This window comes from Amphibalanus amphitrite, unplaced genomic scaffold, assembly GCF_019059575.1.
Source record: "Amphibalanus amphitrite isolate SeventyFive unplaced genomic scaffold, NRLGWU_Aamphi_draft 000160F_arrow, whole genome shotgun sequence".
In the NCBI taxonomy this organism is placed as follows: Eukaryota; Metazoa; Arthropoda; class Thecostraca; order Balanomorpha; family Balanidae; genus Amphibalanus; species Amphibalanus amphitrite.
In genome coordinates, this window is record NW_024881655.1 from 287,469 (window position 1) to 312,599 (window position 25,131).

The 25,131-nt window shown below is 46.8% G+C and overlaps 2 protein-coding genes and 1 long non-coding RNA gene across 8 annotated transcripts in view; all 3 read right to left on the bottom strand.

The window, feature by feature from the left end:
- LOC122383290 overlaps nt 1–2,262 on the bottom strand; it is a 30,341-nt gene extending 28,079 nt beyond the window's left edge. The window contains exons 1-2 of one of the 6 annotated variants that reach the window (XM_043369569.1): nt 1,889–2,262; nt 97–196 (exon numbers count right to left, since the gene is read on the bottom strand). The gene's annotated coding sequence lies outside the window, so the exon portion shown is untranslated. Of the gene's footprint in view, nt 1–96; nt 197–1,656 lie in introns of all 6 variants that reach the window. The other 5 variants (XM_043369570.1, XM_043369574.1, XM_043369571.1 and 2 more) reach the window with 5 other exon arrangements.
- A 2,058-nt stretch (nt 2,263–4,320) lies between these two features.
- On the bottom strand, nt 4,321–6,310 carry LOC122383292. Its single transcript, XM_043369575.1, has 4 exons — nt 5,942–6,310; nt 5,478–5,624; nt 4,819–4,964; nt 4,321–4,645 (listed from the first exon to the last, which is right to left on the bottom strand). The coding sequence occupies exons 1-4, from the start codon at nt 6,114–6,116 to the stop codon at nt 4,463–4,465; spliced, it is 651 nt and encodes a 216-aa protein (XP_043225510.1). The 5' UTR covers nt 6,117–6,310; the 3' UTR covers nt 4,321–4,462.
- An 11,351-nt stretch (nt 6,311–17,661) lies between these two features.
- On the bottom strand, nt 17,662–18,992 carry LOC122383293. Its single transcript, XR_006256811.1, has 2 exons — nt 18,781–18,992; nt 17,662–18,524 (listed from the first exon to the last, which is right to left on the bottom strand). It is a non-coding gene; the product is annotated as an uncharacterized LOC122383293 (long non-coding RNA).
- Between the last annotated feature and the right edge of the window lie 6,139 nt (nt 18,993–25,131).

A 25,131-nucleotide genomic window follows, 5' to 3' on the forward strand; every position in this document is an offset into this window, starting at 1 on the left:
CCAATCTATATTTTAAAATGCCATTTTCCCAGACTAAATAGTTCATTTCTCTCTATCTAATGACACCAAAATCCCAAAATCAAGAATTTGACTTACCTACTTATTTCTTACTTTGTACGGCAGAAAGACAAGGTACTTTGAATTTGCGACTTGAGACTTGAGAGTGGTGATTTCCTCCTTTTACAAGCTGTAAAAACTGAAGAAATTCACACAACAAAAACATGACTAGAAAGAACACATCAATCCAAGCTTGAAAAATGAAACCACACATTTGACATCAGTCGGGCACACTGTGGTATTTCCGATCCATTTATGGAAACGTTTCCAAAAATAGAAACGATCTGTTCCATAAATGGAGACGCTGTGTGCATCGCTACCTTTAAAGCAAACTGGGCATTGATTGGTGCAATTTGGCATGCGCAGGATGCCACCAATCGACAGCCAGCATTCTAGTTTATGTTCCTGTTCTCCGACTTTCCGATCAGAAAACCGAAAGTTGACGAACGAGGCGATGCTTATAACATGTTGACGTGATAAAAAATTCACACGTTTTTCTAATCGAAAATAATAACATTTATGAATGTTTTGAACAAAAAATAACGTTTTTAACAGACTACTGAAAGACTGACCCATTGATTGGAACAACCACATCACCGGGAACTTCAGTTTTTCATTCATTATCACGCTGCGTTTTCCGGTGTACCAGCGGCCTGGTGGTCGTCAATCTTTGATTAAATCGCATGAAAGTTGTTGCAAAGCCCTATTTGGAGACTTAAGTGGGCATTTTATGATATTTCAAATGTGCTGAATATGATCGTAGGCTCGGATCAACGTAAATCTCCGTGCAAATACGTAAAAAGCAGGATGGAAATAAGGTCTGCACCGTCGTCACACCAAATACCATTGCATTCTGACGATGAATTTATTCATTCTAGCTCATGTGTAACATGGATATTAATTTTATATGTTGAAATGATATCTACGCTTTATGTATTGCCCACTTTGGACCACATCTGTCCAGTAGTTTCTGGGAAATCTTAGTTTTAGTTGACTTTTGAATGTGCTCAAGTTGCGGCTCGTAAGGTATTATTATCGAACCCGACGTCCAAGGTAACTGCCGAGAGCCGAGATGCTAAACCAGTCCCAAAACATCAAATTTTTAGTTGCATGTGAATTTTAAAAACACATTTAAGCTAAGTTTGCACACATTTGAACTTCAGCGTTTCTATTTTTGGAACATCGGCGTTTCCATTTTTGGAAACAAGTCTCCATAAATGGATACGATTCAGGAGCATTTTAAAGACGTGAATTTTAATGCATACGACAGCTTTCCATGCAAGAAGACAAGTGCTTTTGGTGTATCTGAGCTTGTTTTACGCGAAACAGTTGTTATACATCGAATCCAGCCACCCTTGGCAAGAAAATATGTGCGGAGATGTTAGCGTTTCTATTTATGGAACGAGCGTTTCCATTTTTGGAACAGAAGAGTAGTCAAAATTGGAAACGTTTCCAATAATAGAAACGTCTCCATAAATGAATCGGAGATACCACAGTGCGCCCGACTGACATTGATGCTTGTTTTGATGTTTGATACTTGTTTGATGCTAATCAAAACACACATGGATAAGTGCTTAGAATCAGAATGAGTAAATTTACCTCCAAACTTATGCTTATGTCAGCTTAAAAAACTCATAACTAGCTTGAAAAACTTCAGGCTCAGGTCAAGGTTCAACAACATGAGTTGGAGTCAGAGTAGAGGACCAGGTACACAGCAATAGCATCCAACTGTGAGAAGACTGTGGAGGTCTTGTCATCGTCTCCCGTATCAGTTTAGCTCTACATGACAAAAGTCACGCTTTAAAACACTAAAAATAAGTTTAAAAAATACCTTATTCACTTCAAAACCGAACCCGCTTCACATAAGTGACTAATATATGGTCTTGGTCTTGGTCTTGGTCGTGGGTTAGGGCGCATAGCCTCATCGGGCTCAGAGCGTCCGTAGATGTCTTGTTGCCACTTTCATGTCTTCAGAGTTGGTAGGTAAGACAATGGAGTACTAAGCGTGGTAGTGGAACGGAAAGACAACAGCGTACCGGATAGAACCAGGATATAGTATTGAGGAATATTTCCAGTGGCGAACGTGGCGTAGGACAGTAGTTAATGTTAGTAGCGAACTATAAAATATGGTACTAATATAAAATATAAAATATAAAATACTACTAATATATGGTAGCTCTGGGTAGCTCTCAATAGTTGTCTCCACCGCGCCAGATTTGTAGCATATTTTCCTGCCATATTAAAGTATTTCCTTTCTGATATTCGTAGAATGCGTTTGTTTTACAAATGTTGGTGGTGCGGGCGGCATAAACGGTCGAAACGGTCCGACACGGGCCATGATTTCCATACAAAGGAATCTTAAAACTGTCATTAGACATAACAGTGTTTATCGGCCATCTATCAAATAGCATAGCCTCATCCACATAAGCAAGAGTTGTCCTCTGATAGTTGGCATCTACGTTGTGTAGTCAACAGTTCCTATTCGACATGGTCCCTCGGCCCTCAGGGCTCAGATCATGTCTTTTTAAGCGGTAAGGCCCTCGGAGGGTGTCGTGAGGGCCTAGGCCAGAGATCATCGTGGGGCCCTCAGAGGCCAGTGGCACTGCACGGTCTCTGGAGCCTACGCTGAAGGCCTCAGAGGCAGTCGTGGAGGCATAGGCGGCGGAACGGGGAGGGCACCGGGGCACCGTGCCCCCCTTTGATTTTGGCATTTTAACATAAGCCCTATGGGCGTTGCATGGAAAGAATGGGACCAAAAGTTGACAGTGCCCCCCCCCCTTAATTGAACGTGTTCCGCCGCTACCGCGTGGAGGTCCTTTAATTTTGGAGGCCGGCGCGCGGACCCTTGGAGCCTGCTTGGGAGCCCTCAGAGGTTGTTACGGAAAGGTTGTTGAGGGCCGCCCTTCAGAATTAACTGAAAGGGCAGAGCTGGGCGCGTTCCTCGATTTTCGGTAGTGCGTTAGCGTTCCTGCGTTCCTCCGGCCGCGGTTAGTGCGTTCCTGGAATAGCGTTCCTCAATTTTTTTTCGCTCGGTGCGTTAGCGTTCCTGCGTTCCTGCGTTCCTCCCTCAAAAATACCGCCGAACCACGCGGCGCGGGTCCAACCAAACACGGGGCGAATCGATCACAGAATACCCAGAATGGCGACGTGGGGCCGAAAAGCAGCTCGACATCTCATTTCCGAATCGAATATCTGAAATACGTTTTACCAATATCATCCGTAGGGTTTTCAACAAAAATACGACCTGCTTAAAAACAATAGTTAAGTTAAAAGATGTATTTTAGTAAAAGTTATCATATTTACTTTACACATTTAATGCCTGAAACTGAATCGAATAGTAAACATCACCTCTAAAAATCTTTACACATTTAATGCCTGAAACCGAATCGAATAGTAAACATCAGCACTAAATCTAAGCAAGCCTTCCTCGATTCGACCGACAAGTGGCGCCTCTACCGGCAAACACACGTACTCGAGATTCAAACATTTGACACAGAGGTCATTGGCAGCAATATAATTTTTCGGGTGGTTCCGCAAGAACGCAGGAACGCTTCAAAATTTCGGGTGGTGCGTTCCTCTTACTTGCGTTCCTTTGAAAAACTTTGCGTTCCTGCGTTCTTGCGTTCCTAAAAAGGACGGTGCGTACGTACGGAAGAACGCAGGAACGCACTAAAGGAACGCACTTGCCCAGCTCTGTGAAAGGGCTCTCAGAGTCCACTGTGTGGTCCTCCGAGAAACTGAGCTGCGGCGCCCACAGAGGAAACTGAGCTGAGGGCCCTCGCGACTGGAGTCGCGAGGGCCCTCAGAGGCAGGGGCTGGCCCCCGGAGCCTGCTTGGCCTTTATGAAGAGTCTGTTGTGGAGGGCTGAGGCCCTGCCATCAGAGCCAGCCTGGGGCACCAAACCCGATGCGGGGCCCTAAAAGCCGGTCATAAACCCCAGAGACCGGCATGAAGCGCACATAACCGTATCAGACTTCTGATGATCCCACGTCATCTTTCGTTTCCCGATCGTTAATTTCCAGAGAAATGTATCCAATGGTTCGTCAGACATTTTGAAGGACAGTCGACATTTTAGGGGTAGTACAAAAATACTTGCACTCCTATTTTTGGATCGGTCCGGTTGGCGGCTGCACACCCTACACCCCTCTTTCACCGCCCCTTGGATAAAAAACAAGCATTACATAGATGTTAGGTACCGACTTAATGAACCGCTGCCGTTACCAGTGCTGGTACAGATAACTGAGCTAAATGACTACCCAAAGATACAAATGGAAACACTGTATTACATAGGAACATGATGATCGGATAATCACAAGCAGTACCTTCTACGAGTAAACGGTTATGTAGTACCCAACTGCATGTGCATTTACATAATCTCGTCGTTTTCTTATCGAGCTGTCATCTTTCATAGTTCGTCCTTCCCTTCGGTCGTTGGTGACCTTGACCCCTGATCAGCCGATTCACTGCCCGTGACGTCACGGTCAGCCGACTGCGCAGGGGCGGCTTCAGGCGGCGAGTCGGGTCGATCTTTTTTGGACGTGCTTGTGGAGGCAGACTCCGGCTGGGATGCTTGGGATGATTCCTTCTTCTGAAAATGTGACCAGGAAAAATGTTAGAATGAGAGCAGCGTGAAAACTATGTGCATCGCTGCTTTCACAGCTGAGTAAAAGTTAATTATTAGTTATCTCTCAGAAACACGAAAATAGGATGAATTAGCGTGGAAGAAGGCGGCAGTTTTCCGAATGCTATAAAAATACAAACCGGTCTGAGACTGGGGATGGCGTTGATCTTCTTGCAGGCTTTCATCCTGGTCACACAAATATCCTTGATGGTGGCTGCCGACTTCGGCTTCTTTCCTGGCTGGAAGGCAGCCAGCAGACCCAGACCCAACTCGTTTTCAAATGTGGCTGAAACAGGGATGGAATGTTAAGTCAGCATCATTAGCATCAAAGCATCGGGACACCTTACTCTGTGGATGTGTCTTTGTGCTGCTTAGGATTTAAACTCGCTGTAGGTACCTACTTCCATATATTTCCGTCTTTGTGATAACCGGGCCCCGTGGTTCATTTATTCGTGTGCTTTTTGTGAGGTAAAGCTTGGGCAGTCAGAAGGTCCCTCTTTGACCGATAATTCATGGTGATGCGTATTTAGATTATCCAAATTAAGTACAATGAGCAATGTCCATGAGACAAATGAGTTAGATAAAACAGGTCATACATACATCAAACATCGCTACTAATAGGTGATTGACGTCATATTGTCTCGCTCCAGACATCATTTATTCAGACGGCTTCGTTTTTCTAGGTGGTACCTGATAGCCGTAATAAACTTAGCTTTTTTAATGCATGGAATAGGCATGGCTTATCACTTGCGCGTGCATTTATTTCTGCCCTCGCAGGTGCCTCGAGCCCTCGACTCACCTATGAGGTCCTTGCAGCTCTCTCGGAGCCGGTCGGCAGGGAAGGCGTACCGACCGAGCCGCTGTTCAGAGCACACCCGGCTCAGTGCCTTGTCTATCCGCTGCTCCAGACTGCCCTTGGACGTCGTCTTGACAATCTCGTACATTTCTGCGCAGAGAAATACACTAAGTAGCAGCCGATTAATGCGGTTTCAGGTGTATCACTGCTCCTGCAGTTATGTGTTGTTCGTAATCGTTTAGAAAGTTTCCGCAATGGACCGTGTAACTAAGCAATAGCTTTAGTTTTTCGGCCTTCCTTTGACGGTCATTTTCGCTATAGCGATTACCTTTTCGCTCACACCAAAACATTTCATTTCTACAACCCAACTGTAGGTACCAAAGTAGCAGGCATCATAAGCAACTTCTTGTTCATAATTACATATAACTCCACAGGAGGATGTCTCCCGTAGTCGTGCCACTACTAACCTGTACTGACAGCGTAGCAGGTCTCGCAGAACACATCCCGCTCTCGGAGCGTCTCAGGCAGCTGACGACGGCCGGAAACGGTGTTCAAAAGCAGCGACAACACCAGCAGAAGCAGCAGCGGAAGCCGAGGTGGGAGCGACCGCCGAACAGCGTTTGTCGGGGCTGGTCGAGCCATGGCACTGGCCTGGCTGAAGTGAAGGTAAACCTTGGCGACTTGGGATTACAACTTCCGATGCCAGTTAGGTACGATCGACGACGACACACGCTTGGACACTACTTCCAGTGTACCCGCCAACGAGTAAACGGTTGGCTTCCGCAGCGTTGTCGAGGCCCCACCCCGGCCGACAGCGCCCCCGGACTGGCGGTGCCTTATCGCGGGGCAGGGCTACGATACAAAGGTGACACCGATAACGCCGGCACGGCACGCCGGGGTGACGTCACATCAGGAGGGACGTATGACGTGACGATGAGTGACGTCCTGCAGGGCATGAATTTCATGATGAATGACATTACGAGAGAGGGGATGAATATACGCTGCATGCAGGTGCTCTTCAATGTCTTGCCACCAATAAAAACTAGGTCCTGTATGTAGGCAAATGCACGTTACTGAGACGCGGGTTATTCTTTTATTCGGCGTTGGCGACCTTTGTTCACGAGCAGAGGTGTATGCAGACTACAGAGTTCTATGGTGCTGCTATGTATTTTTAGTATCTACTAGCTTACATAGTTATCGCCCAGACAGTTCCTTCAAAGTCGTTCCTTCATGCCATAGCCTTCCCCATTTGTTTGCGAAACATTACCCTTCGCCGCCTGGAAACTGCTCTGAATGTGTGAAGCGGCACTACCATTTGTCACCTGGTAGCGCACAGCACCGACAAGCCTTTGGCAATGTGCAACATACCACTATAGAAACACCGACCCCGGATGAGCCGGCCCGGTGAGACTGTGTATAAATTATCACTGCTGGTGCCGCCCGGGCAGCGACCGGATGGCACGGCTGACCTCCCGGCCCGCCCGGCCCGCACCGGCGGCGTTTCGCCACCGCCTGAGAACCCGTGCATCACACAGCTCTGCACGCGATGACGGGGGCGTGGCTGAGCGTGGGGAGGGGGCGGGGAGAGGGGTGGCGGTGAGAGGCGCTGCAGATGCGCTAAACGATATTTGATTCGTGGCTCGTGAGTTACCGGTCGAGCCCGGTGGTGAGTGCAATGGTTCGTGATGTGGGGGGGGGGGGGGTTAATGTCATGTCGTGCACGTGACTCTGAGTTCTGTGACTGACTCTCATGACAGTCTGCAACTGACGCCTCCGAATGCGGAGATCGACGGCCTAAAGATAGATAGTGTGCTGATAGATGCGATCATAGATATGGCGCAAATCGTGTCCGTGAATTCTTTTAAAATTATTCTGATAAACGTAAAAAGAAAGCCGAGGTTAAATTTGAATCTTGATCAAAGATAATATGCACATACATACATATCAATGCTTTCTCTTGTACCGAATGAAAGGTCAAAACTTTTGTTTTGTTATGTCCACAAACATTTAATATTACATGTCCAGACAGCTATAATGTTTCATGAATGCCTCATTAGCCGGTGCCGACCGCAATGAAACTGCCCTCTAAGACGCTGCCTGTCGGCTGTCACGCCACTACGAACCGCACGGGGGCGTCATGGCGAGACCCCGGTGCGGGAACGGACGGCAGACGTCATGTTTCATAAGGAGATGGTGCCGCATATTAGCCATAAGCGCACCACAACTTGTTCCCTTCACAGCTAGTGCTCGTTATCTATAATACCATAGATCAGATTTGCGGGTGCCCTTCCCATCTTCTGCCGCTCCGAATTTAAACTCGAACTCTTTGTAAGTGCCATGTCATACATATGTAAGCGTCAAAAGTGAAGGTTGAGAGATTTTACACCATAGTTAGGATTGTGCCTTCCATTGTCTCATGAATGTGCTTAATGAGAGAGTCTACTCAAAACAATCCCATCTCATCGTACTGCAGCGTCAAGCTAAATGCCGACGTTCTCTGATAAAAGTCGCTGGACTGACATACAGCAGACCATGCTGCATACATAGACGACCCAGCAGCGGTTTCGAATTCTGTCGAACAGGCCGATAATGACGCGGCAAGCGGCGCTGATTGGGGTAATTGGAGGGGAGGGTCGGAGAGGGTTACAGACGCACTCGCTGTCTGCATAGCATTTCCATGTGTTGACCCGTGTGGTGTGGAAACCGATGACATAAACATCGCCGTGGTGCCGGTGAGCTGAACCGAACGGAACAAAATAAATGGAGAAATGGAGAAGGTTGATTCGTTAATCATTATAGATGCGAACATGCAGCTCTATCACTAGGCCCAGCGACATTTTCCCTTTTATAGGAAAGATGCCTATTAAAAGTTTGAAAGTTTATTGAAAGATAAATAAAGCTGTTAAATCAACATTTTCGTTGGACGTTGTGTACAAACCCCAGCCCACTATATACGTAAATTTAACGGCTGGTATCTGGGTTTTTGTGTTATGAATTGTAACAGTAGGTACTGCTTTCCGATATCATTCGAACGAGCTACATGAGTTTCGATTCGCATTCATGCCTGATCATTTATAAGCATGATAATATAAAACACGCATTAGAATATTAAAAGACATAGGGGAGAGTGGGGCAAAGCGGCCACCCGGGGCAAAGCGGCCACCCATCGTTTTAGCCCTTCATAGCTGGCGTCAGTTCCAATTTATGGTTTCCAATTATACTTCTCTTCACGGTCGTTCGAATGAGCCAGACCGGGGTTTCAGGCCCATCACCATTGTTCTGTGAAACACGGAAAAGCATTTCTTGCCAGGTTACCAACTATGTTTACAATTTTTAAATGTTATGTTATTCCATAACCGTTTGGAATTTTTATAAGCGTGCTTGTCCATGCATTGCATGGTTATCGTACATGTATTCTACCAGTATAGCGCCTTTTGGGGCGACTAACGGAGCGAGCGAGGGGGTGAGTCTTGCACGTGCGAAATTTCGAGGGGGTACCTCCAACTGACTTGTGCACGGCACCCTACTGACCGGTTTCTAGCGATGTGCCAAATTTGAGCACAATCGGCCCAGCCGTTCTCGAGATCTGGGAGCGGCACCCTGCACGTGCGCACGTGCAAAATGGGTCCCAACTGACTTGTGCACGGCACCCTACTAACTGGTCCCTAACCGTGTACCAAATTTGAGCGCCATCGGTCCAGCCGTTCTCGAGATCTGGAAACGACCCCTGCACGTGCGCACGTGCAGCAGCACCCCAACTCTGGCACATGGATATGCAGTGCCTAGTGGGTGCCTACCTACATGCCAACTTTCAGCGCAATCGGCCAAGTAGTTACCGAGATATTGCAACAATTACAAAACTGACACCTCTTCGTTTTGCACGTGGCACGTGCATAAGGGGTCACCCACATGCATCGGGAATAGTCCAATACTTGGTAGAAGGAATGAAGCTACCCTACAAAAATTACCGCGTGTAAATCGGTCAAGTGGTTGCTGAGATATAAGCCTCGCAAAAGCGTCCGCACGGCCGGCCGGCCGGCCGGCCGGCCGGCCGGCCGGCCGCTCATACTCAGAAATTTCCGTTAATCTAAGGAAAGACTCCGCTCGCTTCGCTCGCTCCGTAACCAATTGTAATGTTTTTTACCCCACTAATAGCTAAGCTGGAATATTTTTGTCTCGGACGGTATGCGCGGGGCAAAGTGGCCGGGGCAAAGTGGCCACCCCCCAATTGGCCATAAGTTGCTTCCATCTGGATAAAAAACATTATTTTTATTCAAATGTGTCGTCATGCATTCATCTTGGCCACTTTTCAGTTGCATGAGTTACCAAATAATGAAATTGAATGTTTTTTTCATGAAAATCCTTTCTATGTTTACCTACAGGTGGAAGATGATAAAGTAAACATCCATCCTCGCTTAACCTTGTCACCATCAAATACCCTAGTCGTACACGAGGCAACTATTTTGTTTCTCATATCGGGTCTTGAGAAGACGCCGGTGGCCGCTTTGCCCCAGGGTATGGGGCAAAGTGGCCAATATGCATAGGTTTAAAGTTTTGTCAATATCTTTCATATGTGAACGCCTTTGGAAATAAAACGCAGTTGAAATAAAAGGCAACTTAACCCGCGCCCCGCTGGGCTATTCAGCCATACGCGCCCTGCTGGGGGGGGGGGGGCAGATTCTGCCCCCCCCCCCGTCTAACTTCCGAACCGATGGTCGTAGAAAGACGGGGAAAACGGCAATCGAAAGCTCTCAACAAGGCGGATCTTAAGAGCCCAAATTTTTTTGCTTAAGTAGGTCAGAGGTCAGGTCAAGGTCAGGTCAAGGGTACAAAATGCAAGTTTCTACAGTATTGGCCTTGCACCGTAGTTGCCGAAGAATGGACTGAGACTGATTGCCCAAAACGTGTTCTTAGACTACCAAGACAATATTCGTTGCACACAATGTCATTCAAAGGTCAAGGTCAAGGTCAGGTCAGGTCAGGTCAGGTCACCAAAAACAAAATATAGAAAAGGGCAGGTGCGACACATGTTTTATGGGTCATTTTACTCATGGAATTCAATAAGCACACTCAATAAGTGATATGGACCACCTCTGGATGAATTTCAGGTCGAGGTCAGGTCAAGGTCAGGTCAAGTGAGGTCAAATTTTGAAGTTGGTTGTTAAGGCCTAAAAAGGTGTCTATCCGATGCAGTTTTTCACGGCGAATCGAATGGTGCTATTTTTATTTCCGTACGAGGTCTAGAACTTCCAAAAAAATCATTTTTCAAAATTTTTGTGTGTCGTGACGTCATAAAATTTTGAATAACTCCCACATTTTTGAACCGATTCTTCTAAAAATTGGTATGTAGGTGCACATAGACCACTTCTTTGACATATATTCCGGTTTTTTCGATAAACTCAAAATTTTGGATTTTATAAATATTTTCCCAAAAAAGTCAGTTTTTTTGAAAAATTTTGGTCAAAATCCAACATTTTCAAAAAACCGAGATAGCCATTTGATAGACAAAGTAGAATCACGTATAACCTTTTTGTTACGTCTTGATTCCTTTAAAAATGAAGAAGTTAGCGGCGTTTGAAATTTTGCCGTTTTTTAGGCGAAAATGGCGAACATGACGTCACTAAAACGTCAATTTCTCAAAAATTTTCCGACGGATTTCGCTCAAATTTTCAGGGAACGTGTCAAATTGATGTATGATAAGGTACTGAAAGTTTGACGTCGCTGGCGTAACGCGTTTAGAAGTTATTGGCGAAAAACGGGAGGGGGGCAGATTCTGCCCCCCCCCCCCAGCGGGGCGCGGGTTAACCCGCGCCCTGCTGGGGGGTGTTTGAACACCCCCCCTTGTGGTTTTTCGCGAATATCTCAAAAACGGCGGCGCGGAGCGCCGCCGTTTTTGGTACACCTTATCATACATCAATTCTACACATGTTGTAAAAATTTCAGACCAAGGTCATTCAAGGTCAGGTCACCAGGTCACTTGAAGTGACCTCACCTCATAAAAAGTTTCAATGTCTGTCATAGCTACACCGAGTGACCGATCGCTTTGAAACTTTCAGTGATTGCTAAGAGCAATAGCATGTACAAAATGTATATCTCAGAATTTTGATATCGATGACCTAAGGTCAGGTCAATTTTGCGACCTCCCCATTATAAGTCAATGGGAGAAAATTGAAATGCGCCTCTTTTGGACGAAAGACATTATAAACACTCCCAAACACTGAATTACAAGTGGTTTAGACACACTGAACATGAAAATGGTGTCCGTGACCCCTGTTTATGCCCTGAGGTCATCTTAGGTCACGAATGGTATCTAACAGTTTTTCGCAAATAACTTTTGATAGAGGCATGCTAGAGCGATGAAAACGCCTTAGATGTGTTCAGCTCGACGATACGGATCGACTGATATGCAACATGACCCTTTCCGGTCAGGTCATGACCTTGACCTGAGGTCAAATTTTCAAGTTGACCTTTCAAGGTCAAGTTATAGTTCATTCGATGCGTCTTGACGAGAGGAACACGATGCCGGTAAAAGTAAGCTCGTACAAGGCTTGGGTCAAAAGTTATTGCAGAAAAACTGTTTCCGAAAAAATCGGCTATTTTTGCAGTTTTTGCCCCCTGCAGGCAAAACCGTTGACGTTAGGTCAAATCTGAGAACATTACTCAGAAAGGGCGTTAATAGTGCTATCGAATGCGCTTTTCCGCGGCGCTGTAGCTCTATTGGTTCCCGAGTTATGCGTTGGCTTCTTGGAAATTGTCGACATTCGACCTGGAAATCGGCGAAATTTTGCCTTCAATGACCTCTGGTGACCTGACCTTTGACCTGACCAAAAAATTGACCGAAGTGATTTCCTCATTATTTTTGACGCTCTTTCGAACGCCGGCTTCCGCGTATCGCTACGTGGCCCAGGAGCCGAGTTAGAAGGGGGGGGGGTGTTCAAACACCCCCCCCCCCCCCCAGCAGGGCGTGGAAATCCAGGACCCCAGCAGGGCGCGGGTTAATAGGGATCACATTGGTATAGAAAGAATCTTTCCAAGTTTAAAAATCAAGCGTTGGCATCGTGAGAAACGTTAGGGTGGCCGCTTTGCCCCACTCTCCCCTATACTAGTATAAACAATGAACATTCTGTACTTGACACCTTCATCTCAGCTCTGTAGATCCGGCTATCAATGCCAGCCGTTTCCATCTTCCTTCGTGGCCGCCCACAGTTTTAGAGCTCTCTACGTTAACGGACCTCTCAGGCATGTTCCGGCAACATACCGCCGTCATTCCGTGACGCCGTGCTGCCCTGGGCGGACAACGGGAAAGACAGTAGTTCGTGATGGCGTTCGTGAGTCCCTGCTCCCCGTGTAGAGTACGACCGGACAAGAGTCCAGGGTTCCTCTCGACACGCCGGGTCAGCAAGGGCAGCCGCGAGGGTTGCACACCGTGCGACCATTGGCGCAACTATGACGGACGAGTCACAGCCGTGTCACTGCGTCCGGCCTGGCAAACCCGGGCCGGGCCGGAAGTGATCTCTCACCTCACAGCTCGGGTCGGAGTTGTCTGTCTGTCCCTCTCTCTCTCTCTCTTTTCTCTCTCTCTTCCCTCCTCTCTCCTCTCTCTCTCTCTCTCTCTCTCTCTCTCTCTCTCTCTCTCTCTCTCTCTCTCTCTCTCTCTCTCTCTCTCTCTCTCTCTCTCTCTCGTTTCTCCCTATGTTTTTCTCTGGTTTTTTTCTCTTTGTTTTCTTCAGTTCCATTTCAGTACCATTTATTCTTGAAAAGCGCCCTCCAAGTTCTTTTACTTTCAATGGCCTCTCACTTTTATGACTATTTTTTTCTCACCTCGCCGGTCCCTCCACACTTCACATGTGATAAATGATAAACACGTTTCGTGAAGGACACCTGGATATGTGACTCTAATGACAGCCCTACCGTGTCATAGTAATGCGATGCTAATTTTTACCTTGTCGCAACGCCGCATCGAATTTAGCCCAGCCGCTATCCTCGGGATAGACATGAACTCGTGTCGAATATGTATGATTTGTCGATGCAAGGTGATGAATATGAAAATGGGCATCAATCACTTGAGGGTAACGAAACCCAAACGACAAGTGTTAATGTGTTCGAGAGAAGAATCTGTAGGCTATGTCAGTATGTCGCTCAGGCGAAGATTGGCGTGCATATTGACACATTGAGCCTCAGTGCCTCTGTCTGTACTGTGCAGCTCATGCCATCGGAAAGGATGAGAGAAGAAACACGAAAAGGGAAGACCATACAATTTACTTGTTAACTTCAGCGTCAATACTCAAAGACACAAGAGATAACAAATGACCCATTCATGGGTCTTACATGGATGGGAGAAATTGAATGATCTTATATAATGTAATGACCTCCAAGAATATGCTGTCCCAGCGCATGCATGTCAGTTAAAGATATGTAGTTATTAGAGTGAAAATATGCTAGCAATTAGCATACATAGCCTCATCACAAAGCGAGCACATGAAGTTCTTGTCCCGTAACTGCAAGCTAACCATGGGGAGTATTGTATTCGTCATTTCCTTAGATATGGACGCAACACTGTGAGCGTCCCCTTTCATTCATTACATTTGCAACTCCCAGCGGTGAGAACCTCTGCCACTCCAGTCACGCATCGCGTGAAGACATCGAATCAAATCAACAAACTCATCAGAATGCTGTGAAGCTCGTTAGAAAGGCCCATTACCCCTGTGTTTACGCTGTCGTTGCGCTGCGATCAGGCGTCCAGCGCCGCGTCCCGGCGCCGCTGACGGTAGACGGCGGCGTGAGTCCCCTCCCGCGGCCCGTTATCGCCTCCAGGGGTGCCGAGCGGCCCCCCTGTCCGATCGCCCCCGGTAGCGGACGGCCGGCCTCCTCCGTGGGGTCAGAGGTCACCGGCAGACGACTCGGCGACCCTGACCGCGCCGGCGGACTTTCTCCGTCCGTCTGCGTCGACGAACTGATGGCGGCGCGTCTCGGCGAGCGTCAGTCGCGTCGGTGACGGCGCGCGGGCACCAGCGGCGGTGGGAGAGGGGCAGTCGGCACGGAGACGGACGGAGGCGGCCGGCGGAGGCATCGCGGTGACTGCTGCGCAGACAGGTAGGCGGAAGAAGTTTTAACCTAGATATACCTAACAATGATATATTGATAAAGCTTTTTATCTCAGCTCGATCTCCCGACTAAAATGTACCTTTTGTCAGTTCGTGTATTTTTTAACTTTATTTTGCAAATGCAAATTGCTTAGAACGTAGACAAAATGTATGAATTTCTATACGATTTCGGAATAAGTGTTATGAGTTACAACTTAAAAACACAAATTCTAAAGATGAAAATTGTATGAGAAAGCGCTTGTTTGAGGCTCATGATGATAAGTATAATGATGAAAGAAAACCGAAGCCTCATAATAATGAATGTATTCTAAATTATGACCGAGAAGAAAGAGATAACAGTTTCAGGCATAGCCCATCATCAGATCTCCTGATGATGGGCTATGCCTGAAACTGTTATCTCTTTCTTCTCGGTCATAATTTAGAATACATTCATTATTATGAGGCTTCGGTTTTCTTTCATCATTATACAGATGAAAATTGTCTTAATGTTCCGTAATAGCACCGTCATTAAAATCAAACATTAAGTATCTTATTCCTATCATATCTACTGAGTCCATTTTCCCCTTTGGCTAGAGCCCCTTCATCTACGTTATCCCTTTCTAGACCGTGGGATAAGAGGATAACAGGGTTAGAGGATAACCTGTCCGTCCACTACCTGCTAGTGCACCAAAACATTTATGCCTGTCCATTTAAACGTATGCCCGGTTAGATTGGCCTTCCAGCCATTCAAACGGTACCTATCTCCGGAGTATATATGGTCACACACCTACACTGAGAAACACTCAAGCCTATCCATGGTTCTCGGAGACCATGCAGGGGTCGTTCTGGTCTTGTATGAGAGCCTCAATTGGGGAGAACTTTGTTTACAGTTGACTTGTTGGTCTCCAGTTTGGTAAAGTTCTCAGGTTTTTCCCGTAACGTTCTCGAGTGAGAATGGTGTGCTATCTTGAACGAGAACTTTGCCCGGATAAGGTACTCTTATACTGCGGGATGATCTCCCATGAGAACCTTTACCAGGTCATGAGATCATAAACGAACACAATTCCCGCTCATAATATGATCCTGTATGGTCTCCGAGAACTTTACAACTTAAGAGCGCCGGTTTTCCTGGCACGGCATTCGAGCTCACGACCCATTCCCCCCCTCTCCCCTCCCTGTAGAGCGCCAGCTTTTCATGGCACAGCATCCGCGTTCTCGATCCTTCCCATTCCCTCCATGCACAAACAAGGTAAAGGACAGGCATGTATATTTATTGTGTCAGATGTCAAAAAAACTCACTCTGGAACAGAACATGCGATGCAGTCATTCGATGCGAACATTTTGTTTCAAAAGCTGCCCAAACCCTTTCGCTTGCCGCCCCAGTCAGTACCGACCAGCGCACAGTGGGGATTTTTCCGATCTAGCACGTATTTATTCGTAGAGGGCAAACCATAGGTAGAATTGTAGCCAGATTGTGCATAGATGTTGGCTGGTGTGTCCTGGTGAGAATTTTACCTGTAAATGTGCATAATCAACATAGTATAGGGGGTTCAATTGGACCCCCGCTCAGCCGTTTGGCCCCTGATCAAGCTAGAGCTTCGCGGAAAAGTCAAGCGTGCTGCCTATGACAAAATTAGGCCGAATATATCCAATTTCAAAGTCCAAGGTCATAAGCTGACTTCCCAAGTCAGTTTAATGACCCAACTAAAGTTGGGAAATCGAGACCTCTTGAAACTTCGCAAAGTTAGGGTGTTACGGGGTATTTTGGGGTGCTGATCACGAATTTCATGTTAGTTTTGATCACAGACGATGTCTTTATGCATTTAGGCCAGGTCGGGTCAGGTCAGGTTAGATCAATTAGTAGGCGTCCTGCCGGCCACCCATAGAAGTGTCACCTACTACTGATAGCTTCGTAACATGGAACGAAGGCACTAGAACTACTTCGTAAATATTCAAATGGCTGCAAAAATCGAAATCAGCACCAAAAACTACCCTAGAAACAAGTAAAACTCGAAAAAGTGAACCAAGGTCATCAAAAGGTCAATGACCTTGACTTGACCTTCACGTGACCTTGACTCCCACCATTATGCATGGCACCAACATCATTTCACATATTTGAACGTTTAAAACCACAAAAAGACTGGAAACTGCGGATAATGTGAGCTGGCATGCGCCGAATCGCGATTCCGGCCAAATATGGTCTCGAGAAATATGCCACAGGTCAAAGGTCAGTTGGGTCAGAGTCATGAAATTTTTAGGTTAGATGTAAAATTGATGATCTCGAGGGTACCGAAAGTTTCGGCGCGATCGGCCGGTTTTTGCGTGAGTAATTTGCGGAAAACCATGGGGTTTTATCCGACCCCTTCCCCCTCCCCCTCCCCACAAGTGCGATGGTTAATAAGGTTACGGTATGTATAATTTACGCTTGTCATCCTATTCCTAATGAATGTGTCTCAGAAAATATGCATCATATAAATCACGAAGTAAAATTATTCGCCTATGTCCGGAACATACCTATATCGCATGCTGTTTGCCCTAGCGCTCCTCGAGTGGGGTGTTAAGATACTCTAATGTGAATATTCCGTGTTCAGGCAAGTTTCGGCAGCCAAACTAGGCGTTGTCTTGTGCAGAAGAAAGTGGCGAATTCGATAGGATATATTTCGGAGTGGAACAGTGTGGAGAACATTATTGATTTCCTACATTTATTTAGAATACCATTCCTTCAATATGGTGTCTGTAAGGGTTTTTTTTGTAAAGGGCATTTTTGTGACCTTAGTAAGGTTGTGGCATACTTTCTGTTTGCCATTCCATTCCTAATAAAGGTGCCTTTCAGACGATATGCAACTTTAAGACCTCGCAAGATTAAAACCAACAGGACAGGACAATGAAATTGAGCTATACTTTCGGGCCTTGCTGAGCCCATTGAGTAATCACGCATGAGTGTGAACTTTGGGCGCATTTTTCCTGGTTTTGCTGTGGACATACAGATAAAACAATGCCATATATGAAAAATTCAGACATTTCTTAGCCCTACTGACACAAAAAATAAACAAAAATCCAAAAAATATTTTTTGAATTAATAGGCGCTAGATCGGAAAAATCCCCACTGTGCAGCGTGCTGAGTTTCAACTGTGTCGTTTAGCAAGAGACCATAATATCTCCCGGTGCACGACAGCTCAGTCCCTTTACTTTACTTTTAACACGGAATGCAGGTAAGTGCAAAAATGCATGTCAAGCGGCGTTCCCCACGGTCCACAGACTGTGCGAACGATGTACAATTCAAACACTGTTAAGTACAGGCACGTACAATAGTTACACAGGCACAGACATTAAAAAGTTAATACAGGTAAAATGTATGGGCTGGCATGTGAACACTACCGACGGCAGTCCATGTGAGACCGAAGTCTAGCCATAGGAGCGGCGGAGGCGACGACAGCCGGTTGGCCGCTCTAGACAGTTTGCGCAGCTGGTAGCTGCATCCGGCTGGGGAGGAGCTACTCCAGCATGGCAGCCTGCTGACTGCTGAACCATGAGCGCCATCAGACGCTCCAGCTGCTCGTTGTCTCCCATCACCGGTACGAGCGATCCGACACGACGGTGTTAACTTATGTGCGTCTCTGAATCGGTGTCGCGCACAGGGTCAATCTCACTCGCGTACTGGCCACGCAATATTATCGATTACACCACTATTTCACTATTTCACTGTGGCCGGACCGTCTCGGCGAACACGCCTCACCTCACCTCGCGGCACTCAGCTGTGTTGACACTGCAGCGCCGCTCGGACGATACTGACCCTCGGCCGCTCGGCCCGGCCCGGCCGGTCAAGGTCGTTCAAGGTCACGGCTGTCAAGGCGCGACACGCGTGACCCAGGGCCAGGACACAACAGGGACATTTTGGCGTTGTGCCCGATGAGTTGCCTCACTTCGGTGTCCAACATTGAGAGCATCGTCTCTACGGCTTCTTGCTCTGAAAGGGAGAGTAAGACAAATATTAGAGAAACGGCAGAAACGCTTAATTTCTGAGCCATATCCTCAAAGCACACGAATTGGTATTTAAGCAGATTTTGCTAACACTGGCAAACAGATGGCAATCGCAACCTATAGGATCCCAAAAATGGGCAATGGCACACAGATTTTGCCACCTCCCAGAGTAAGTAATTACCTTTGCTGCGGTTACTTTCAAGCTGTTAAGTGCACACAAAGAATACAGAAAACAAACTCACCATGAGACGTTCGCGCTGTGCGCCAGACACCAACTCGCGAAAGGAACAACCACGCTGCCGGCAGCCTTCGCAGTGCTTTCGAGAAAGGAAGGACCGGAAGCACTGAGGCATTATAGAGATGTTCCTTAGGGATATCCATTTGAATTGGTTTGAACTGTTAAAATCGATAAACATCGTGTCATATAGTAAGGCTCTTTTTCATTAAAAATTATTTCTTCTGAAAAATACATGTTTTATTTTTATCAATAATTGCTATTTTCCTAAGCGAAAATGGAATCGCAGCACTTCAAACTGCTCTACTCTTAACACAGCGCCACCTACGCCTTTAGTTTCCTTCTGTGCTGACATCTGTCGTCAAAACACGTCAGCTGCGAGAACTATAAGGAAAAAAGTGAGAAGCTTACCATCCTTTCTGACCGAATGACTGCTGGTTCGAATCTCACCGCAGACCGACTGTTTGCGTTACACGGGTAGCTAGACAACTTCCAGTACTAAACTATCTCGGTCAAGACCAAATCCACTCCTGAAACCGAAGTGGAGACCATGCACAGTTCTCGGGAAAGACCAATTCCTCAAAGCGGCAAAATGGAAACCATCGAAGGTACTCAGGTGAGTACTATCAGTATAAGTTCTAAAATGTGTTTCTCAGTGTAGGGGAGAGTGGGGTAAGATGCCCAGGGTGGGAAAGACGAATCTCACCGAATCTCACCCCCTCTAGCGGCGAAACAAAGAATCGAACCTGGAAATTAATTGATGAAATACTAGGACTTACTCCACAAGGAGATCGAATGGGTCGGAGCGCTTTCAATATGTATTATACATATCGTCGTCAGCGAATCAATAACGGGTCGAATCGAGTCGGGTATCGAAGAGGTTCGGGAGCTGCGCGGCAGAGCGATCACATACTATTTTAATTTAATTCCATCTCCACATCATGTCATTACGTCAATTTTCTGGAAATTAATGTTCTTAGCGTAAAGCGGAAGCCTGCCTTGTTAACTGCACAAAAATTTGCGAGGCTCAGTTGGGCAACGGCTGGCTGGTGATTGCATGTTTTTTATTTGCTGCTTTCAAAAAATATTTTGGTGTCAAAACATTGTAAATATCAAAGAAGGTAGATAATTTTTGCGTCCCTTGCTATAGTCGTGATAAATTAACATGCGTGTACTGTATCCCAAACAGTTTGTTTCAGGGTGTAGTTTTATGGCTAACAAATTGTACTGATTTAATGTTACCTCGGTACCTTGGGGTAAGATGCCCCCTGTCCTGATGGGGAAAGACGCCCCCCCCTAAATCCGTAGGCTGTCCTTCAAGCAGCCCGTCAAATCATTTATTAATACCTGTGATGAGAGACAAAAGCCGATCTGGGACTATTGAGAGTCCAGTACGGTCGGGTGCTCCCCATGCCGGTCTCTCGGCCCACACAGCGACTTTTTGGGCGGCATCTGACTCTGAGAGCCCTTACGACGGCCTCTGTGAGCCACATTATTGGCTCCAGGGCCCCTCACGACATCCTTTGAGGGCTCCCACGTTGGCTCCACGGGCCGCGCTGGCATCTGAGGTCCCCACGATGGGCTCGAGGGCCCTCAAGCATCATGAAGACCTATAAGGGCCCCACAGTGGTCTCCGAACGCCACCACGGAGGCTTGTTTGGCCGCGCTGGACTATGATGGCCCTAACGATGACCTCTGAAGCCCCTTACGACTACTTTTGAGGGCCCTTACGATGACGTTTGGTGTCTACTGCAGGCCCGAAGGGACTCATGATTCGTTCAGGCGATTCACGTGCCCATTTATGTCACTTATAGTGCAGGGGGCATCTTACCCAACGCCAGGGGGCGTCTTTCCCACCCTGTGGGGTAAGATGCCCCCTTTCACTTCTTCAGGAAAATGCTTAGTAGCAAAAAAAGTTATCATATTTCAAGCACGAAAGTGTGATATTTTTGGAGAAAAATGATGTCGGCTTCCGTTGAAACTACAAGTTTTTGCTTTCCGATCGTCATTTTCGAATAATATATGACATAGTAAAACCCTGGGCATCTTTCCCCACTCTCCCCTACCCTTAGCGAATGTCAGTGGGTTGGTTGACGATTAGTCTCAGGACAGGAAATTGCTATCGACGTATCAGGGCAATAAGATCGGAGGAGACATATAAATGTTACGATAGTGATGATCCTGAGGATGGAAAGGATGGGTGCCTTGTGTACCTGGTGCGCACGACCACATTTCGAGAAACCGAGAACTTCCATGCTATCAGGCCGAAATCGATTCGCCTAATTAATGACGGGAGAACAATCGGACAGCCAGTTCGATTCTCCCAACTGACATCAGAGTGAGTTTCTCTCCTTTGATCGTCAACCACATGGAAATGCCGTGCTCCGCAATCGCGCAAGCTCATGCAAGAAGTGGCCAACTGCCGTCTGCCGCGCAGCGGCGTCAGAAAGTGAAAACTTGTTCGGCCGTTGGCGAATGACCAGCGGATGCCACGGGGAGCGTGTCGTGGACGTCAGCGGAAACGGTGGCACAATGGCGGCTGTTCACCACCGACAGCAGCCCAGTGAACGAATGGCGAACATGCTGCAGATGAAGTTGAGGACTGAGAGTCCAATGGGAGCAGGATTATGCTGTATGTTTGAACTAGATGATGAAAAAAATACCATATAAAAATACAATTTTCAGCATCTCAGTTTCTCTTAGTACTTTCGAATTACGGAACTAAGCATAGGATCGGCCGCTGTATGTATTGCACACGAACTGTCTCGCTTCCTAGTATGACAAGCGCAAGCCCTTTTTGATTTCCCGCCTGAAGTTTGACCTGCGGGGGTGTTGTCGAGAGGAAGCAAGCTGTCTACATCACTCGACTTCAACAAGTTACGCTCCACTGCACCGTGCGCGGTCGGGCGTGGAGCTGACTGGGCTGCCGCAGTGTGACGCTCGCAAACACCGCAGGGGGAGATTGCAGCCGAGCTAAATACGCCGGAAATGAGCTGCTAAAGGTGTAACACGCTTCATTGTAGTTTTAGGCTACTCAGTGAAATGGCAAGTGGAGCAATTTTGGTTGCGATGTTGTCGTACAGTTCAAAGAGCTTTCGAAACAGTGTGCCGATTTTCGGGGGTTTCCCATTTGTTTTAAAAAAAGAGGAACGTATCATTTACTCGTAATATGCGCATCCACAGTTTGACCTTCATTTCGAGGGCTTCTGATAGAACTAAATAAAGCTTAGATCCGATTGATTTGAGTTCACTTTCGACTCTGATTCATGTTCTGCTGAACTGAAAGCATATAGCTCTAGGAGCATACACTCTTGAAGTGCAAATAATATGCTCAGTAGCTATAGTTGCCAATGTAGGTATTAATTCAAAAGGTCCTAGTTATTGGTATTACGAGAAATAAACGTGTCAATCGAGCTATTCGTGCTGTGGAAGTCAACAATCGTAGAGGGGCTCTATCCCAGCGTGGAGCCAATGTTAACGCGTCGTAACAGACAACCGTAAACCAAACAGTGCTATGGTTTAGAGTCATCGGCGAACTAAACAAGCTTTAGCGGTGGCGGCGGTGCTGAAGGACATTGCTGTTATCAAGTGAAGCAGCCGTATATGAAGTGAAGAAGTGTGTAAGATAGCACGGCGAGAAATGAAGAACATCGTGCCCTCAGTTAAAAATAAGGCTAGTGAACAGTGAACATGTGATTATTGTTTGTTCAAGGCTGAAGAGGGTAGAAGATAGTATAGAAGATGAAAGGAGACATGCGCCGATAGTTAGACCCCGGATATTTCCGAAATACGTAGCGATATAGCGATATTTCCGTAGCGATATTTCCGAGAAAAAAATAGATTTAGCTTGTTATAACCCTCGCCGGCACAGGGGGGGGGGGGGTTGATGCAATCCCCCCTAAAGTTTTTCGCGAATAACTCGCGTAAAAAGCGGCCGATCGCGACGAAACTTTCAGTACCCTCGCATTGATCAATTTTACACCTACCCTGAAAATTTCATGACCCTGACCCTAATGACCTTTGACCTGTGACCTCTTTTATGTGACCATGTTTGGCCGAAATCGCGGTTCGGCGCATGTCGGCTCGCATTAGCCGCGCGTTTGCAAGCTTTTCGTGGTTTCAAACGTTCAAACATGTGATTTGATGTTGCTCCCATGCATTAGGGTGGGTGTCAAGGTCACCTGAAGGTCAGGTCAGGTCATTGACCTTTGGTGACCTCGGGTGACCTCGGTTCACTTTTTCGAGTTTTACATGTTTCTAGGCTAGTTTTTGGAGCTGAATTCGAATTTAGCAACCATTTGAACATTTACGAAGTAGTTTTGGTGCCTTCGTAACATGTTACGAAGCTGTCCGAGGCGGTTGACACGTGTTACGAATACCCGTCACAACCCCTACCGGTTGACCTGACCTGACCTGACCCGACCTGGTCTTAATGCTTAAAGACATCATCTCAGATCAAAACTAACACGATATTCGTGATCAGCACCCCGGAAAACCACATAGCAGCCACACTTTACGACTTTCTAACAGGTTCCGATTTTCCCGGTTTTCGGGTCATTGACCTGACCTGGAAGGTCACCCGATGACCTAGGACCTAAAAATTGGGTATCATCGGCTTCCTCTCGTGACGGGCAACACGCTCGTTTTTTCCGCGAAGCTCTAGCTCGATCAGGGGCCAAACGCGAGGGGGGGTCGTACCAACCCCCCCCCCCCTTGTGCCGTCGAAGGACTCAAAATGGCCTGTGCCGGCGAGGGATAAAGCTACAACTTCACAGCGTCTACATCTTGCACTTCCCTAATTTAATCATCCGTGATTTAAGTGCCCAAAAGAGTTCACGCTCTCCTCCCTAGCAGTTTTCGTGTCATTCAGAGTGTGTGTGCCTGGCTCTGCAAGCGGCTCCCGCTGCTAAACACCTTTTCTCTGGGCGCGGCCGAGTCCGGCGTCCGCTTTCAGACATGGCGGCGCGACGGGGTATCTCCACCCTTTATGCTAGACAAACAGACTTTCAGTTCAGTACAGAACTCCTAGAGAGTGTTTGGAGTGTGTTCGCTGAATGAGACAAAGGAGTGGTGATTGACAAGTGAGCTTCAAACTTCAGAAGTCATCCATTGTCTGATCAGTGATGTATTGAGCTCCGATAACAAGAACTGATAGGTATGCAATTTATGACTTTGTTTGGTATTGCGCTTTGCATCTACAATGTAGATCTTGTGTAAATCTCAACAACACTTCAAGAACAGAATCTCAGCATCTACAGTATCCGTCAATCGATAGCCAGTCAGTTTATAATCTAAGGCATAAAAATAAACAAACGACATAGTAACAGAACATAACAGCTATAAAACATATGCTGGAAGCCTATCTGATGTGTTCCTGCTTTCTTATCAGCGCACCCTTGCCTTTTCTTTTCTTGAGTATCAACCAGCTACCACAGGCCTGACATAATGATCTCGCTCTACATCAGACCCAGCGGTGAAGGAGTCATATTACAAAGATAGCCCTCCACGCTCTCCATTTACTGCGTTTACGGATAAACCAGAATATGTACACAGCTTACATTAATTTGTTTGTCCGTGATGGCAGCTGCCAGATAGTAGTCTTAGATGGTCTTTTGCTGCATGTCTGATAAGCAAATGTATCGGGTTTAGAGGGGTTTTCAGCCTGATATGACATCGGTGTGTGCGCAATGGTAATACAGAAGCCGTCACACAGTGGTTTACAACAGAGGCAACGATACCTAGGCCGCCCTGTTTATGTTACCTACTGTAACAATTGCTACCGCGTGTTGCAAGCTAACTCGGTACTTAGCCTAAACGGGCAGCGCCTATGCAACTTGCAAGCTAATGAAACCCAGATAGCATCGATCCTTATTTGTAACCGTAACTAACACTACTAAATTGAAAATATGGCCGTTACCATATCGTAACAAGACCCTGGTGCGATCAAGAGTATGCATGATTATATGCTGAATTGTATCTTGATCAGAAGGGGATAAAAATATAACAACAGATTTAGGGCTTAGCTGCCTCGCCTTTTTATCGCTACCGCAGTATAACTTTTCCATTTCAAAGCTCGCTCAGCATGTGCCCTCAATATCAAAGCCACTGCTGCCCGCACCACTACTCCAGCTCCCTCACTGGCTCCTTCACTGGATCATTATCTGACTCTTTTCCTAATCTGGCCTCTTTGCTGCATACCCGACTCTTTCTCTATCTGTCTCCTGGCTCGATGTCCACGCGCAGACTAAAGAGCGTATTCTGGGTTCGTTTCGCTCTTAGCGCGAGGCCTAAATGCCACACTCCTAACATATGGTGGTCACAAAAGTCGCTTCGTACCGATGCTACTGCAGTGTGAGCG

Coding starts and splice junctions, on each gene's coding strand:
- LOC122383292 (XM_043369575.1), bottom strand. CDS start 6,116: ATGGCTCGACCAGCCCCGACAAACGCTGTTCGGCGGTCGCTCCCACCT. Junction 4,965..5,477: donor GAGCTGCAAGGACCTCATAG/GTGAGTCGAGGG, acceptor TCCCTGTTTCAG/CCACATTTGAAAACGAGTTG. Junction 4,646..4,818: donor CCATCCCCAGTCTCAGACCG/GTTTGTATTTTT, acceptor TCACATTTTCAG/AAGAAGGAATCATCCCAAGC.